This window comes from Pseudoliparis swirei, chromosome 19 (genome assembly GCF_029220125.1).
Source record: "Pseudoliparis swirei isolate HS2019 ecotype Mariana Trench chromosome 19, NWPU_hadal_v1, whole genome shotgun sequence".
NCBI lineage: Eukaryota > Metazoa > Chordata > Actinopteri > Perciformes > Liparidae > Pseudoliparis > Pseudoliparis swirei.
In genome coordinates this window covers 25,628,301-25,645,319 of record NC_079406.1, presented here as the reverse complement: position 1 = coordinate 25,645,319, position 17,019 = coordinate 25,628,301, and the positions used below count along the sequence as shown (strand labels likewise).

Below are 17,019 nucleotides of genomic sequence, written 5' to 3'. Positions count from 1 at the left end.
AACATAAAACAAATGTGCGACTCCTTTTAACCTTTCAAAATAAAAGTCTGATTTGTCCCTTAAGAGAGGAAGTGGATGAAAACCTCTATAAGTTAATCAAACAATACAATATTATAAAGGCATACATCAAAATCAAGAAGGAAAATGCAAAACAATAAACCTTCATGGGGTCAGTGATAACTTTAGATGACCCAAATGAATGAGAGACAATAGTTTAGATTAAAAGAATAAACATTTAGGTCTTTTCAGTTACGGTGCGTTCACTTGCAGCGGGAAAAATGTGCGAGTATGAAAGAGAGCGTATGGCGGCTTATATTTTGAGCGTCATTCTTTTAAAAGCATATTCATAAATATATATATTTTATATGAATATATTTTCAGGGCTTTTCCAAAACGTTAGGGATTTTTTTCCAGGCCTGGAAAAAAAAACATTTTAAAATGTCAGGATTTTTCCAGGTTTTCCGTGACCGCACGAACCCCGAAGGGGTAAAGTGGAGATGTAATTGGAGGACGAAGACGAAAAAATAACGATGCTTTTAACGAGACAAAAAAAGGTTTCGCCGCCGAGTAAACCGCGACCTCTCAGGACCAATCGCAGCGGCCCGAATGACCCCCGGTTGAGAGATCCCGGCGAAAGCTTCCTCGCCTCGCCCGGCAACAGGCCCTGGGAGTGTTTACCGATCCCCCAAAAAAAAATCACAACGCGCTGATCAATCAATCTCTGTCACCCGGGAGGATGGGGTGATGAATGAGAGGAGGGGGGGAGACAAACACGGGGTCAAAGGTCAAGACGGGGAAGCCGTGTGCAGAGGAAGTCGGACCCCACGCCTCCGGGCTGTCGGGGGAAACATCTCAACTTAAAATGTGATGCGCAGATCCCAATAAATCACCCGTTACATAACCCACACGTCATAAAAGTAAAACATATATATACAGTATCTCATTATGTTTTCCTAAACTTAAAGCTACTTAAAAGGGTTCGAGGTTTAGGACGCTAGTATTTTTGTCTAGTTATTTTTGTATTATCGGGGGAGGAATTGTATATCTAAATTTAAATGTTGATTAAATATAATTATAAAAGCCTTAACTGAGCAACACAGCGTGACACGAGGTATCCCTTCATTGGAACAAGTTGTTTCGATGTTTTATTTAACCACAAGTGGCTTTTAAACTGCAGCGATTGGACCCTCGTATTTTATTGTATATATCGTTGTTGTATTTTAGTTTTAGTCTGAAATAAAATATATATATATTAGATCTGCCGAGAGAAAACTATTTTTTTGCCGCCATTTTTATGTTCACAAGTAGAATTATTTAAGGGTGAAATGAAGGGAAACTGTATCTCAGGCGCAGCAACGGAACATTTCTATCCTCTCATCCGAGGTGAGGCGTGCATTTCATCGGGAATCGCTTTAAATTTCGACTGATTTCCCGGAGAAGACAAGATAACAGAATTCTGACAGATTGACGACGTTTTTTAAAAACTCACTTTGACGGCCAGGAAGTTGAGCCCGCTCTCGTTGGCCAGGGCCTTGGCGATCATGGTCTTTGAGCAGCCCGGGGGCCCGTACAGCAGGACCCCTTTAGGGGGCTGGATGCCCATGCGGGTGAAGGCCTCGGGGTGCTTCAGGGGCCACTCCACGGCCTGCTTCAGTTTCAGCTTCACCTCCTCCATCCCGCCGACGTCCGACCAGCGGACCTGGAGGGGGGCGGGAGAACTTTGAGTTATTTTATTTCCATTTGTGTTGCGGAGCTGGACCGAGAGACGAGATGAACGAGAGACGAGCGAGAGAAACGAGAGAAGGTTTAATGCTGATGTCCTCCGCACACACAACGCATCATCACGACAGCACGGGGGTCACCGCAGGTCATTGAACGCAACACCAGAGGTCGGTTTACGCTTCAGTTCAATACCAGGATGTTGGATCAGAGCTGAGGAAGATATTCACGAGTAGTCGTAAAAAGATGAAGAACAACAATGAGAAAGGAGATGGAGAAAGAGGAGGAGAACAACAACAAGACAAAGAAGAACAACAAGACAAACAAGAAGAAGAACAACAAGACAAACAACAACAACAAGACAAACGAGAAGAAGAGGAAGAGGAAGAACAAGAAGAACAACAGGAAGAAGAACAAGAACAAGAAGAACAACACGAAGAGGAAGAACAGGAACAGGAACAACAGGAAGAGGAAGAACAAGAACAACAACAGGAAGAAGAACACAAACAAGAAGAGCAACAAGAAGAGGAAGAATAAGAACAGGAAGAAGTACAAGAAGAACAGGAACAAGAACATGAAGAACAAGAACAACAGGAACAACAAGAAGAACAGGAACAAGAAGAAGAACAGGAACAAGAACAGGAAGAGGAAGAACAAGAACAAGAAGAACAACAGGAAGAAGAACAAAAACAAGAAGAGCAACAAGAAGAGGAAGAATAAGAACAGGAAGAAGAGGAAGAACAAGAACAAGAACAAGAAGAACAACAGGAAGAAGAACAACAAGAAGAGGAAGAACAGGAAGAAGTACAAGAAGAACAGGAACAAGAAGAAGAACAAGAACAACAAGAATAGGAATAATAAAAAGAATAAGAACAACAACAACAACAAAGCAGCTCCATCGTGGGTCCATCTTGCGGTTCAGAGGTTTTAATGACGCTGTAACGTGAAGTCAAACCGGATCAAACCGGATCAAACCGGACGTGGAGCGAGTTCTGATCCGTGACTCCACCGGACTGAAGCTCCGCCCCCTCAGGATCCTCTGGAGATCAAACCAACGCCAACGATGAACGCAGCGGAACAAACACGGCGTGATTGCACTGATGATGTCATCGCCGCCACGGGCGACCTTTCAAACCGGCTGACCGCCACGGGAAGAGAGAGAGAGAGAGGGAGGGGGAAGGGGGGAGGAGGAGGAGGGAGGGAAGGTGGAGGAACCGAGGGATCGAGTTGAACCTGGGAGGAAAGGAAGCAGGGAGGGAGGAAGGGAGAAAAGGAGGCAGGAAGGAAAGGAGCAAGGGAGGGATGGATGGAGGAAATAAGGAAGGAGGAAGGGAGGGAGGCAAGGATTAAAGGAGCAAGGGAGGACGAGAGGGATGGATGGAGGAAATAAGGAAGGAGGAAAGGAGGAAGGGAGGGAGGAAAGGAGCAAGGGAGGACAAGAGGGATAGAGGGAGGGAGGGAGGGATGGAGGAAATAAGGAAGGAGGAAAGGAGGAAGGGAGGAAAGGAGCAAGGGAGGACGAGAGGGATAGAGGGAGGGAGGGAGGGATGGAGGAAATAAGGAAGGAGGAAAGGAGGAAAGGAGCAAGGGAGGACGAGAGGGATAGAGGGAGGGAGGGAGGGATGGAGGAAATAAGGAAGGAGGAAAGGAGGAAAGGAGCAAGGGAGGACGAGAGGGATGGAGGGAGGGAGGGGAACAACCGGAGGAGATAAAGCAGATAAGAGGAGAAGCCCTCATCCAAAACCTCTCAGACCTCTATCTCCTCCTTCCCATCTCTCCTTCATTAAGAATCCATTATTCCCTCCCTCCTCCCCGTCTCTCTCTCTCTCTTTTCTTTATCTACCTTCATGCCCTCCTCTCTCTCTCTATCTTTACGCCGCTCTTATCTCACTTCCTCTGCTCTCTGCAGTCACAGGAGGAACCCGTTTACAGGAAGTCCTCCAGCGCGGGGATCAGATGGAGGGTTCAGAGAAGATGTGGTGTTGAGGTGCATTGTGGGTAATGTAAGGCCCAGTGCTGACTCATCGTTTGTGGACATGATCAATAATCAATAATCAAAACAGTCCGTATTGTGACCGGATAACAGCAGAGTGTCTCTCTTCCGCTCCTCTCCCCATCCCTTTCTTATCCGTCTCATCTTTCTTTCTTTCTTCTCTCACTTGACCCTGGCTATCTCGCCATCTCTCGCCCTCTCCCTTTAATCACTGCTCTCTCTCTCCCTCCCTCTCTCTCTCTCCAGAGGCAACACATCCCAGGCCACCGGCGCCGTCTCCGGGGAACAAAAGCACCTAATGGAAACCTGGCGCCCGGCCACATACTGTAAATACCAACCAATTTATGGACAGAGAGGGAGAGAGGGGGGGAGGGGGGGAGGAAAGGTCATATGCAAGAAGAGGAGGAAGGGGGAGAGAGAGAGAGAGAGAGAGAGAGAGAGGAGTGTTGTGGCGATAAGGAGATATAGGCCGGAAGCAGGCGAGCGAACCAGAACTCTCTTTCTTTTTTTTAAATGTATTTATACAGAGGAATGAAATGAAACAGGCAAACGAAGAGAGAGAGAGAGAGAGAGAGAGAGAGAGAGAGGAAAGGACAGATGCAAGAAGGGGAGGAAGGGAGAGAGAGAGGACAGATACAAGAAGGAGGAACAGAGAGAGAGAGAGGGAGAGAGGGGGGGGGGAAGGAAAGGACAGATGCAAGAAGGAGGAAGGGAGAGAGAGGACAGATACAAGAAGGGGAGGAACAGAGAGAGAGAGAGAGAGAGAGAGAGGGGAGGAAAGGACAGATGCAAGAAGGGGAGGAAGGGAGAGAGAGAGGACAGATACAAGAAGGGGAGGAACAGAGAGAGAGAGAGAGGGAGGAAAGGACAGATGCAAGAAGGGGAGGAAGGGAGAGAGAGAGGACAGATACAAGAAGGGGAGGAACAGAGAGAGAGAGAGAGAGAGAGGGGGAGGAAAGGACAGATGCAAGAAGGGGAGGAAGGGAGAGAGAGGACAGATACAAGAAGGGGAGGAACAGAGAGAGAGAGAGAGGGAGAGAGAGAGAGGGGGAGGAAAGGACAGATGCAAGAAGGGGAGGAAGGGAGAGAGAGAGGACAGATACAAGAAGGGGAGGAACAGAGAGAGAGAGGGAGAGAGAGAGAGGGGGAGGAAAGGACAGATGCAAGAAGGGGAGGAAGGGAGAGAGAGAGGACAGATACAAGAAGGGGAGGAACAGAGAGAGAGAGAGAGAGGGAGGGAGGAAAGGACAGATGCAAGAAGGGAGGAAGGAGAGAGAGAGGACAGATACAAGAAGGGAGGAACAGAGAGAGAGAGAGGGGAGGAAAGGACAGATGCAAGAAGGAGGAAGGAGAGAGAGAGGACAGATACAAGAAGGGAGGAACAGAGAGAGAGAGAGAGAGAGAGAGAGGGGAGGAAAGGACAGATGCAAGAAGGGAGGAAGGAGAGAGAGGACAGATACAAGAAGGGGAGGAACAGAGAGAGAGAGAGAGAGGGGGAGGAAAGGACAGATGCAAGAAGGGGAGGAAGGGAGAGAGAGAGAGATACAAGAAGGAGGAACAGAGAGAGAGAGAGAGAGAGAGGGGAGGAAAGGACAGATGCAAGAAGGGAGGAAGGAGAGAGAGAGAGGACAGATACAAGAAGGGAGGAACAGAGAGAGAGAGAGAGGAGGAAAGGACAGATGCAAGAAGGGAGGAAGGGAGAGAGAGGACAGATACAAGAAGGGAGGAACAGAGAGAGAGAGAGAGAGAGAGGAGGGGAGGAAAGGACAGATGCAAGAAGGGAGGAAGGAGAGAGAGGACAGATACAAGAAGGAGGAACAGAGAGAGAGGGAGAGAGAGGAAAGGACAGATGCAAGAAGGGGAGGAAGGGGGAGAGAGGACAGATACAAGAAGGGAGGAACAGAGAGAGAGAGGAGGAAAGGACAGATGCAAGAAGGGGAGGAAGGGAGAGAGAGAGGACAGATACAAGAAGGGGAGGAACAGAGAGAGAGAGAGGGAGGAAAGGACAGATGCAAGAAGGGGAGGAAGGGAGAGAGAGAGGACAGATACAAGAAGGGGAGGAACAGAGAGAGAGAGGGAGAGGGAGGAAAGGACAGATGCAAGAAGGGGAGAGGGAGAGAGAGAGAGGGAGAAAGAGAGAGAGAGGAAAGAACAGATGCAAGAAAGAAAGAGAGACAAGCGACCTCGTACTTCCAGTCACATTTATCTCAATGCAGAGCGCCGTGGGGGGGGGGGGGACATGAATCAAAATCAAATGCAGATTCAATGAGAACTCTTCCCTTCTGAGTTTACCTGTCAATTACCCCCCCCCCCCTCTCCACTTTTCAACACTGTCATTGTGAGACACGACAACACAGCAACATTAATTGCACGTTGCTTTTTTTTACGTGTCACGAATGAAACGCGCGTAGAATCAGAGGCCGGCGGCGGCGTGTTGACTCACACCGCGCCGTGCATTCATCCCCCCACTCCTCCTTCTCTTCCCTCCATCTCTTTTTGGTACGAGACCCAGTTATTATCTTTTTTACTGTTGTTTTCTGAACTTTACAAGGGGGCCTCTCGGGCTCCGGCCCCTTTGATGGGGCTGGAAGGAGAGGGGGGGGGGGGGGTAAAAGGAGGAACAAATGAGCTTGTTATACAACTGCCAAATGACAACATTAAAGCCAGAAGACTGCACAGTGAAGGATGATTATATTTATATATATATATTTACATACATATATATTTATATATATACATTTATATATACATACACATTTATATATATATACACACATTTATATATATATACATTTATTTCTATATATATACATATATATATATACATTTATATATACATATATATATATACACACACATTTATATATATATATATATTTATATATGGAGAACCCTCTGGGGACGAGGAGTCTCTGCCGGCACCGCTGGAAGTTTCTTATATAAAAAGTGGATTGGAAACAAATGTTTGCCTCATCATGCGGCTGTAATCAAGTCAGAGGCTCTTTGTGGCCTCTCAGCTGCACCACGGGGAGACAGGAGGAGGAGGAGGAGGAGGAGGAGGAGGAGGAGACGACGACGAAGGAAGGAAGGAGAAGAAGAAGAACAGGAGAGAGGAGGAGGAGAAGAAGAAGATAGAAAGGAGAAGAAGAAGAGGAGACGAAGAAGGAGGACGAGGAGGAGGAAGAACGACGAAGAAGAAGAAGAAGAACCCTACAAACTCAAACTCTAGTTTCCAGGAACCTCAAGGACTGAACGTCTGGCTGAGCTCAGTGCAGCAGAGGGGGAAGGAGAGTGAAGAGAGAGGAAGGACGTTTCTCCTCCTCCTCCTCTTTTTTTGGGGGGAGGGGGGTCGCTGGCAGAAACCGTCAGCGACCCGATCTGCTATCAATTACCGGTGGAGGATGATGTTAGCCCTCTTCCTGTCCGTGATGTCTTGCACATGCAAACTCCAAAACATCCTGCAGTCCCACCACCGTCCTCTCATCCCTCCCTCCCCCCATCTCTCTCTCTTCTGCAAGCAAAGCGATTCATCTTCATTGCAGCGGAGGGTAAAATGGCCACGCGGCCTGACCCCAGCTTTTGAGCGCTGGTCATTCGGGGGGAGGAGGAGGAGGAGGGCGGGGGGCTTTCTGTGTCTTTCTCTACCTCTGATGGAGATGCCCATTCCCCCTCTTCTTCTCTTAACTCCCCATCCACTTGCCTTGCAGACCAGATCCTGCTCCGGTGTCTTCTGTAACACAGATGTTGCTCTTTATTAAACTCAGTCGGCTGCAGACGCCATGAAGTCGATCTGTGTCAGACCCACTGTCAGATCATGTGTCCTTCACATGGTGTCTGTAGTTCTCCTTTTATTGTGTCTGTAGTTCTCCTTTTATTTGTCCTCGATGCACACGGTCAGGACGTCTAATGAACCTTCATCACTTCTTCGGACCGGCTGCAGGTCTTTAGCCCTCGGAGCACAAAACACAGACAAGGTGTTGGCAACATTTTATGAACTCAAGACATCAATGTTCCAAAGTTCTACTAACAATGAGCCCTTCACCCCCACAGCGGGGCTTCAAGGCTGGAGCCTTCTCCTCAGGGCCAGGGACCAGTTCAGGATCCTTTCCTAGGGACCAGGGACCATTTCAAGATCCTTTCCTGGGGACCATTTCAGGATCCTTTCCTAGGGACCAGGGACCATTTTAAGATCCTTTCCTTGGGACTAGGGACCATTTCAGGATCCTTTCCTGGGGACTAGAGACCATTTCAAGATCCTTTCCTGGGGACCATTTCAGGATCCTTCCCTTGGGACCATTTCAAGATCCTTTCCTAGGGACTAGGGACCATTTCAAGATCCTTTCCTAGGGACCATGGACCATTTCAGGATCCTTTCCTTGGGACCATTTCAAGATCCTTTCCTGGGGACTAGGGACCATTTCAGGATCCTTTCCTAGGGACCAGGGACCCATTTCAGGATCCTTTCCTTGGGACTAGGGACCATTTCAAGATCCTTTCCTTGGGACCAGGGACCATTTCAAGATCATTTCCTGGGGACTAGGGACCATTTCAGGATCCTTTCCTAGGGCCCAGGGACCATTTCAGGATCCTTTCCTTGGGACCATTTCAAGATCCTTTCCTAGGGACTAGGGACCATTTCAAGATCCTTTCCTAGGGACCATGGACCATTTCAGGATCCTTTCATAGGGACTAGGGACCATTTCAAGATCATTTCCTAGGGACCAGGGACCATTTCAGGATCCTTTCCTAGGGAACCAGCTAAACCAGAGTTTGCAGTGTGCCGATTGGTCGAATTAACCAGCCAAAGAACTCTCGTCGGCTATAACTGGCGTCCAGCTAAACGCATGCAAGAGGAGAGTCTAACAACAGAAAGAGATGGAGCGGATGAGGAGAAACAGAGAGAGAGAGAGAGAGAGGGAGGGGGGGGGGAGGGCCCAGCCGTACCTTGGGCACGTCGATGGCGACCTCCCTCATGGCGCTCGGCTTCACCACCGTCATGGCCCACTGGAGGTCCTGCAGGGTGACGGTCACCGTGCCGGTCAGCTGCTCGTCCGACGGCGGCGGGGAGGAAGCGGCCAGCGCTCGCCTCAGGGCACGCATACCTGTGTGTGTGGAGAGAGAGAGGGAGAGAGAGAGAGGGAGAGAGAGGGAGAGGGAGAGAGAGAGAGGTTCAGATCGACTCCTCAACAAGATGATGATGCTAAAGTAGTCTTTCTAAAATAAGACGTTTCAGTTGTTTTTCTTCACGTTGAGTCCGGTCGACGGCAGAGATGGGGGGGGGGGGGTCATTTCCGAGTTTAAGAGCATGCGAGTTGTTTTCCTCGAGAAGCAGACGCTCGTGGTGTCGTGGCTTTAGGTTGTTTTTCCCCCGTTCCAAACCCACAAGGAACCAGTCCAACGGTCTTGACTCCGGAAGCCTTCAGGCTCGTACACGCCGCCGCCGATGATGATGATGATGATGATGATGATACACGCCCGGCGAATGCAAATCTCAAAATGAACACTAATTCCTCTTTAGACCGCGGAGAAAGAGAAGAAAAAAAAGGAAATAATTGCTCCCCGCTTTATTGTGGGAGAAGAGAGGGAGGACGGCCGAAGGGAAGGGAAGCGCCGGGAGGGTTTGAATACCTTCGGCGTCGGGAACAAACAAAAAAACGGCGATGCGTCAATATGGAGAAGGAGCCTTTTGTTTCACCAGAGGACGCAGACGATTGCCGAGGGGGATGAACGATTCCGGTCGCACGGGCGGATGAGTGAGTGCAGACACGCAACGCGGATTTCTAAAGCACAGGTTAACGGGAAGTTCGACTTTTTGTTCGCGGGAAGAGGGCCGGTAAAAATGTTTACAAATCACGCTCTCTCCCACGAAATTCTCCCGATTTAACCGTGAGTACGAAACACGGCCGGCTGTGTCAGAATTTTTAGATTTAAAGAAAATAGCCGGTATGAAAAAAAAATAAAATAAAATGCAAAGGGAGGTCAAGTTGCTGAGCTTAAAAAGATGTTGGATTCTGGGTAAATGTTGAATATCTCGTTTCTGTTGGTGAAGTCGTCGTGGTATTCACACTATGTGAGTGGGGGTGGATGTAGGGGGGGGGGGGTCACCATGAGGAAACCCAACAGGTCCGGCTGGTCTCCGAACTGCTTTGACACGGGGGAAAAAACAGGTGAGAAGTGACACTCGTGGGTCGGGTTGGGGACCGAAAACCGGTGCCAATGGGGAGACCGGTCCTCCTGAAACCGTGGAAACCGATGATGACAAGAGCCGTAACTCAGATTAGCACCCTGACGTTGATTGCAAGTCTTGCATTCATAAAAATAGGTCAACAAATAATAAAGTAGCCATTATAACCATGTTTAAGCTCACTCGTAGAAACGCACACGCGTGTACGCGTCACACGGACACTCCTGGCTTCCTCCTGTGAGCTAACGGCGACCTGGAGGGGAGCGGAGGACCGGACATGGTGGTCCAGGGCTCGGGGGTGCAGACGAGAAGGGGGGGGGGGATTTACGATCAGACAAGACTGCATCCTGTTTATCTGTTCCAGGACCCCGAAGGATGAAAAGAAGAAGAAGAAGGACAGAGTTAATGCGAGCAGGTTCGTCCAAGGAGGTCAATGTGTTCGCCAGTCCCCGCCCGCCGTGTGATGCCCCCCCCCCCTCCAGCTCTTCGTCTGCATTAAAGCTTTTGACTGCACAGAAAGAAAGAAAAGAAAGACACACATGTGGTCCACGACAAGACGCCATGTGCACTACCCCCCCCCCCCCCAAATAAAATAATAATACAATATAAATATATATTGTATTATTATTTTATTATATATATATACACACATATATGTGTAGATATATATATATATATAAATAATAATACAAAATATATATATATATATTGTATTATATATATACACACATATATATTTATATATATGTGTATATATATATATATAAATAATAATACAAAATATATATATATATTGTATTATTATTTTATTATATATATATACACACACATTTATTTATATATGTAAATATATATATAAATAATAATACAAAATATATATATATATATTGTATTATTATTTGATTATATATATATATATACACACACATATATTTATATATATATATGTGTGTGTATATATACACACACATATATATTAATATATATGTGTATATATAGAAAAATAATAATAATACAAAATATATATATATATTGTAATATTTTAGATATATATATTTATACATACATAAATACATATATAAATATACACATACATAAATATAAATATATATATTTATAGGTGGAACCGGGGTCCATAAGCCGGTCTGGATGCCCCAGAGGGGGAACCAGGGTCCAACGTAAACTTGATTGGAGGATGTGACTTCCAGACTCCGTCCCTCTGGCGGCTCTTGGCTGACTCCAAACACACATTTGGTTTTGTTATGAAAACATCCGATGGGAAGGAAGGAGAGAGGGAGAAAAAAAAAAAAGAAGAAGGCAACACAACACAATTTAATCTGAACCTCATGTGGACTCAAACCCACCAGAGATGGAGAGAGAGAGAGTGAGAGAGAGAGAGGGAATCGAGAGGAGAAGAAAATAAGGGGGCCCCTTAAAATGTAGAAGAATGCACAAAAACCACCACACCAGGACCTGGACGAGGTATGGAGGGACTCTTGAGGGGATGGTCTTCATTATGTGGGTCCAGAACAGCCCTGAAGGGCCTTCTCTTCGGGGGTCTTCTGCCTCTGACCCGCACACCAAACGGGGCCCCTCCCCTCAAGAATCAAAGCCTCGACAAGATGTTTTTTTTTGTTGCTTTGTGTAGTTTCTTGTAAACTCTTTGGAGTGCAGCGTCTGCGTCGTGCCCCGAACCTTCTGGGGGCGGAGAAGCCACGAGAAGAAGAAAAGAAGAAGAAGAAAAGAGATGAAGCAGGACGTTCCAGAAGAAGACTTAAAAAAAGAAGAAGGGTGAAACCCTCACAGAGCTGCATTGTCAGAGACGGTGCGTCAGGAGAAGTCCTTCAACGGTGCATTCTACATTTCAACACTGTGTTGAGGGGGGGCCGGGACCCCCCCCCCCAAAAAAAAATCTGACAGATTGCGCAATAGTTTAGGGGCATTACACCATTTCCGTTAAAAAAAAATAAAAACGAGCACGGGAACGTTTTCATGCCTCGCCGAGGCTTCCGGAGCGTCTCTCCGCACCTGTATTTACTTAAAGTGCACACACACACACACACACACACACACACACACACAAATACACGTGCTCACACACTTCAAATATGCAGAAAGACATGTGCAGGCATACGTACACACATACATATATCTATATATACACACACGTTTCATACATACACACCACATGCCCCCCCCCACACACACACACACACACACACAGCTGTCACTGGGTAAAGGTAAGTGCCGGGGTTAAGGAGTACAAGCAGCACATTTCCGGGTTTTATAAACAGAGGCCTCAAATAAACGACACACGCTGATCCCAACGATATTTATGTGACTGGCCCAGAAATTCCTGAAGTCTTTAAAAGGACAGACGGACGGGGGGGGGGGGGCTTTGTAAGGCCTGGGCTGCCAACGTTCAGCAGCATTTAGTCTCCTCTGCAGGATCCGTGTCAAACACACACAACTCCCTTTTGCTGAATTTTGTTGTTGTTGTTGTTGTTGTTTATCTTCTTCGGCTTGTTTTAAAATTATTATTATTATTCTATTTTTTATTATTAATAATATTTGATTATGTTTATATTAATAATGTATAAATATTTCTTAGGAAGTAAACTCCCGAATTTTTTTATATTTAATATCTTATATAGAAATGTTTTATTTAATATTTTTTATTATTTTAAAGTTAATTATATTATGGATGTAAATGTGTAGCAATGACTCACAGACAGGTTCCACATGTAAAGGAATAACCTGAATAAATGTAAACAACTCATGGAGTCGCTGACAACAATCTCCACCGACACAGCAGATAAATAAATACTTTGTGTTATTGTTTCCTCTCATTGTGCGACCGCTTGTTTATCTTTTAGGGGACGATTACATTCAATCAATCAAGACAATTCACTTTATTTATTATGCTTAAATCAGGCTTTGGTCATGAATGTGTTTTACAGCAAATACACACAAATGTATTTCTGCGCGACGTCGACGTGAACGCGAGACACATTCCTGTTTTGTTTTGTTTTCCCTTCTCCAGGTTTTTTAAATCCCGGCTCTCATTAAAGGATCACGGCGTTCCAGCCGGATTCCTTCGGTCGGCGCACACCACGTAAAGCGCAGACTTTCTTAATAATTTGCGTGCTCAGCGGCGGCTTAAAGGGGGATTTAAAGCGCAGCCCGGATCTGGTCCGAGTGTGTGTGTGTGTGTGTGTGTGTTACATAACGCATCTGTCGTCAATAAAGTTGTTTTCTAGGGGACAACTGGGACAAACAAGGGAAAAACGTCCCGGATTTTTCCATCCATCCTTCCAGAGCTGAAGAATCGATTTAGTCTCACTCGGATCTATAAGCAGGTTGGCATTGTGCAGAAGGCAGGATGTGGACGACCTCCCCCCCCCCCCCCACACACACACTTATTGTGTGTGTGTGTGTGCGTCTAGAATCACGCTTCTCTGCAGCTGTGCAAGGTGGTGGTGAGGGGGGTCTCGAGCGTGTCGCAGCCGTCGCCACACCGTCCCCCTCCTCCTCTTTTATATATTTTTCAGGAAGCGGCCGGCGGCTCATTGTTACCTGAGCGTCAGAAGGAAACAACTGCAGTTCCTACTTGACGTGTTTTCATGAGCAAAGAAGGAAAAAACAGATATCGGGGTTGTGTGTGTGTGTGTGTTTGTGTGTGTGTGTTTGGCAGATTCTCAACAGTCAAACACACACACACACACACACACTTAAACCTCCATTTACAGCCTCTTGTCATGAATACGGCGGTCGGTGTTTTTCGATGCGTTTCTTTACCTTGTTTACATTTAGTTTAAACTGTGAATCGGTGGAAGGGCCACGCCCCCTTACCCGTAGGAATGGCCACGCCTCCTTTACAAAGGGCCACGCCCCCTTACGGCTGCAGCGGCGTCGCATTTCACCGTTGAAACAAAACGAAGCGTTTAAACGCATCCTGAATTTGTTTAGCGATTTTGGGATGTTTTGGAGAGTCGGAACGGGGGTCTGGGGGGGTGGGAAGACCACTGCTGGTCACCCCCCCCCCCCCACCCCTCTCCCATTGCGGACGGTAAATCACGCTCCACGCCAGAGTGCTTCCGCACAGCGGCCCCCCGGCTGCCTCCTGAGCTGGAAATGCAATACGCCACGTACCACCGGGCGCTGGGGACCACCCAGGAGGCACCCGGGGTCAAAGAAAACAAATGTGCACACACACACAGTATGTAGGCCAACACGCCGGTCCTCGGGATGGGAGGTGGATCGGTTTGCGGCGTCGGGGGGGGGGGGGGTGAGAAGAGGAAGGGGGGGGGGTGCAGAGGAATTTCACAACCAGTAGTGGTTTCGGTGGTTTTCTCTCACTGGGATCTGGATACCACAGTAACTCACAACTTCCTCTTTGGCAAATATCAAACGAGGGGGCGGTTGACCCGGCTGTGTTCAGAGATGTCAGAAAACATCTCGGAAGAATTGTTAAAAACTAATTTGGGAGGAAATAAGTCACCAGGGATTGTGGTTTTGGGGCAAAGTGCTACGAGCTGAGGGGGGGGGAGTCGAAATGTGCAATAACACGCCGGGCGAAGTCGGGCTCGCGTCCACGGCCCAGCTGGCACGCGCGCCTTTGTTTGGGGTTTTTTCCCAAATTATGTTGGTTTTTCCGGGAAGGAGGAAAACCAACCGGTCCGAGGAGCTGAGGATTGTTACTCGCCTGCCTCTTTGCAGACGGCGGCGAGGTCGGCTCCCACGTAGCCGTGAGCGGCGGCGGCCAGCTGCGTCACCTCCTCGGCGGCGGCGCCGCACGGCACGAATCTCAGCTGCTTCCTCAGGATGTCGGCCCGCTCCGCGGCGTTCGGAACGCCGACCTGAGAACGAGAGAACGGTGACGTTTCTTTCTCCACTAATTGATGAAAAGAAAACTCAAGAAGGGACCCCGAGAAGGAACCCTGAGGAACCCCAAAACGGACGGAGCACTTTCAGGAAGATATTTCCAGCATTGTTATCAATAATACTACAACTACTACAATAATACTACTTCTACTACTACAATAATACTACTACTACACTACTACTACAACTACCATAATACTACTACTACAATACTCCTACTACTAATACTACTACAATACTACTACTATTACAATACTACTACTACTATAATACTACTACTACTACTACTACTATAATACTCCTACTACTACAGTAATACTACTACTACTACTACAATACTACTACTATTACAATACTACTACTACAATAATAATACTACAATACTACTACTATTACAATACTACTACTACAATAATAATACTACTACTACTACCATAATACTACTACAATACTACTACTACTACAATACTAAAATATAAAATATACACTTTTATTAATCCCCAAGGGGAAATTAGTTCTCTGCATTTAACCCATCCTTAGTTATTAAGGAGCAGTGGGCTGCAGTGATGCGCCCGGGAAGCAACTGGGGGTTCAGTGCCTTGCTCAAGGACACTTCGACTTGCAACTAATGGGGAGAGCGGGGATAGAACCCACAACCTTGCGGTTGCAGGACGGCCCTCTTACCCCACTGAGCTACAGCCGCTACCATAATACTACTACTACTACTATAATACTACTACTACTACAATAATACTACTACTTCTACAATACTACTACTCCTACTACTACGACTACAGACCAAAGGTCGATCTCATTTCCCACCCGGTGTCCGGTGCTCACCTCCAGCTCCTTGTCGAAGCGCCCCGGTCGGCGCAGGGCGGGGTCGATGGCGTGGGGCCGGTTTGTGGCCCCCAAAACCAACAGCTGACCCGAGTGGCCCTCCTGGAAGGAAAGCACACAAATATTATTATTTTAAACTATTATACAGACAGTGAGTGACATTAGGTCTGTGTATTGCTTTAAAGCTTCTACTGGTCACTTTTAATGAAAATATGTTATATTTAACTACACTGTCCCTTTATCCTGAAGGTGAGATGGATAATACGTGGAAGAAAAGAAAAGAAACGGCCGGATTCCACCGAGCTCAAAAGGGAAAAACAACCAATCAGAGCCGAGGAGCCTCCGACGCAGCAGCTGTCAATCACTGCTCGTGAACTCCGGGCAAACTTGGCATCACTGATTGAAATGTGAACCTAAATAACTTCAAACTTTCTCATTTGACTCAGTTTTCCGATTTTTGTCTTCTTCCCACGAGCAGTTTGATTGACAGCTGCGTTAGTCCTCGCCTCTGATTGGTCCGTGTTCCTTCGGGCACGGTGGAATCTTGCAAATGCTTTTAACAGAATTAACCGCGTGTCCTACTGTCAGCATTTGGTGATTGAGCAAATATAACAGGAAGGTTTTTTTTCTTCTTCTTCTTTCTTTCAATCAACGTTCCCACCAGATGAGAATCGTTTCCACCGCAGGGATGAAACAAATGTAAAAATCATAGGGCAAGCGGGAATGCCAAGGAGCAGGAAGCGCTTTAATCCACACACACACACACACACACACACATCCAATCAGGGCTGATGACCTTGGATCTGGCCTGGAAAAAAAGAAGAAGCAGGCCGGAGCCAGAGAGGGCGGGGCATAGGTGCATCTGTGTAATGTCACCAATCCAAACGAAGGCTCGTGGAGATGGACTTTGATGATAAAGCGACGCCAAACGGGCGGGTCATGGCAACCTTTTGGTGATTTGTTTCCCAGGCTCCCACACTGTGTGTGTGTGTGTGTGTGTGTGTGTGTAGAGGGGATCATCTTTTTTCTCATCGTCGAGGCACCGACGGTGCGTTCGAGGACCAACAACACCCCCAGCACGCATGATGGTTTTCGGACGATTTCAAAAACTAATATGTTAGTACACAAATAATTTCACTCAAAAGTGGATTCAGGGTGAATTGGAAATATGTAAATTCGAATAGCAAACAAACCGCCACTAAAATAGAGGAACATCTTCTCTCTTTTCGATTGATCTGGACCTGCGGGGAGAAGAGGAGGCTTACCGAGCCGATGCCGTCCATCAGAGTCAGGAGAGAAGCGACGACGCGCTTCTCCACCTCGTTCTGCGCCCCGTCTCGCTTCGGGCACAGAGCGTCCAGCTCGTCGATGAAGATTATCGCCGGCCGTCTGCCGATGA

General features: G+C 47.2%; 1 protein-coding gene across 4 annotated transcripts in view; it reads right to left on the bottom strand.

Moving 5' to 3' along the window:
* Positions 1-17,019, bottom strand: part of afg2a (AFG2 AAA ATPase homolog A) — an 86,968-nt gene that overhangs the window by 63,724 nt on the left and 6,225 nt on the right. For all 4 annotated transcript variants that reach the window (XR_008834616.1, XR_008834615.1, XR_008834617.1 and 1 more), the window contains exons 8-12: positions 16,886-17,009; positions 15,621-15,722; positions 14,602-14,755; positions 8,657-8,814; positions 1,490-1,699 (exon numbers count right to left, since the gene is read on the bottom strand). Coding sequence is in view for 1 of the 4 variants with exons in the window: in XM_056439128.1 (XP_056295103.1) it covers positions 1,490-1,699; positions 8,657-8,814; positions 14,602-14,755; positions 15,621-15,722; positions 16,886-17,009 (748 nt within the window). In the remaining 3 variants the exon portion in view is untranslated. The remainder of the gene's footprint in view (positions 1-1,489; positions 1,700-8,656; positions 8,815-14,601; positions 14,756-15,620; positions 15,723-16,885; positions 17,010-17,019) is intronic.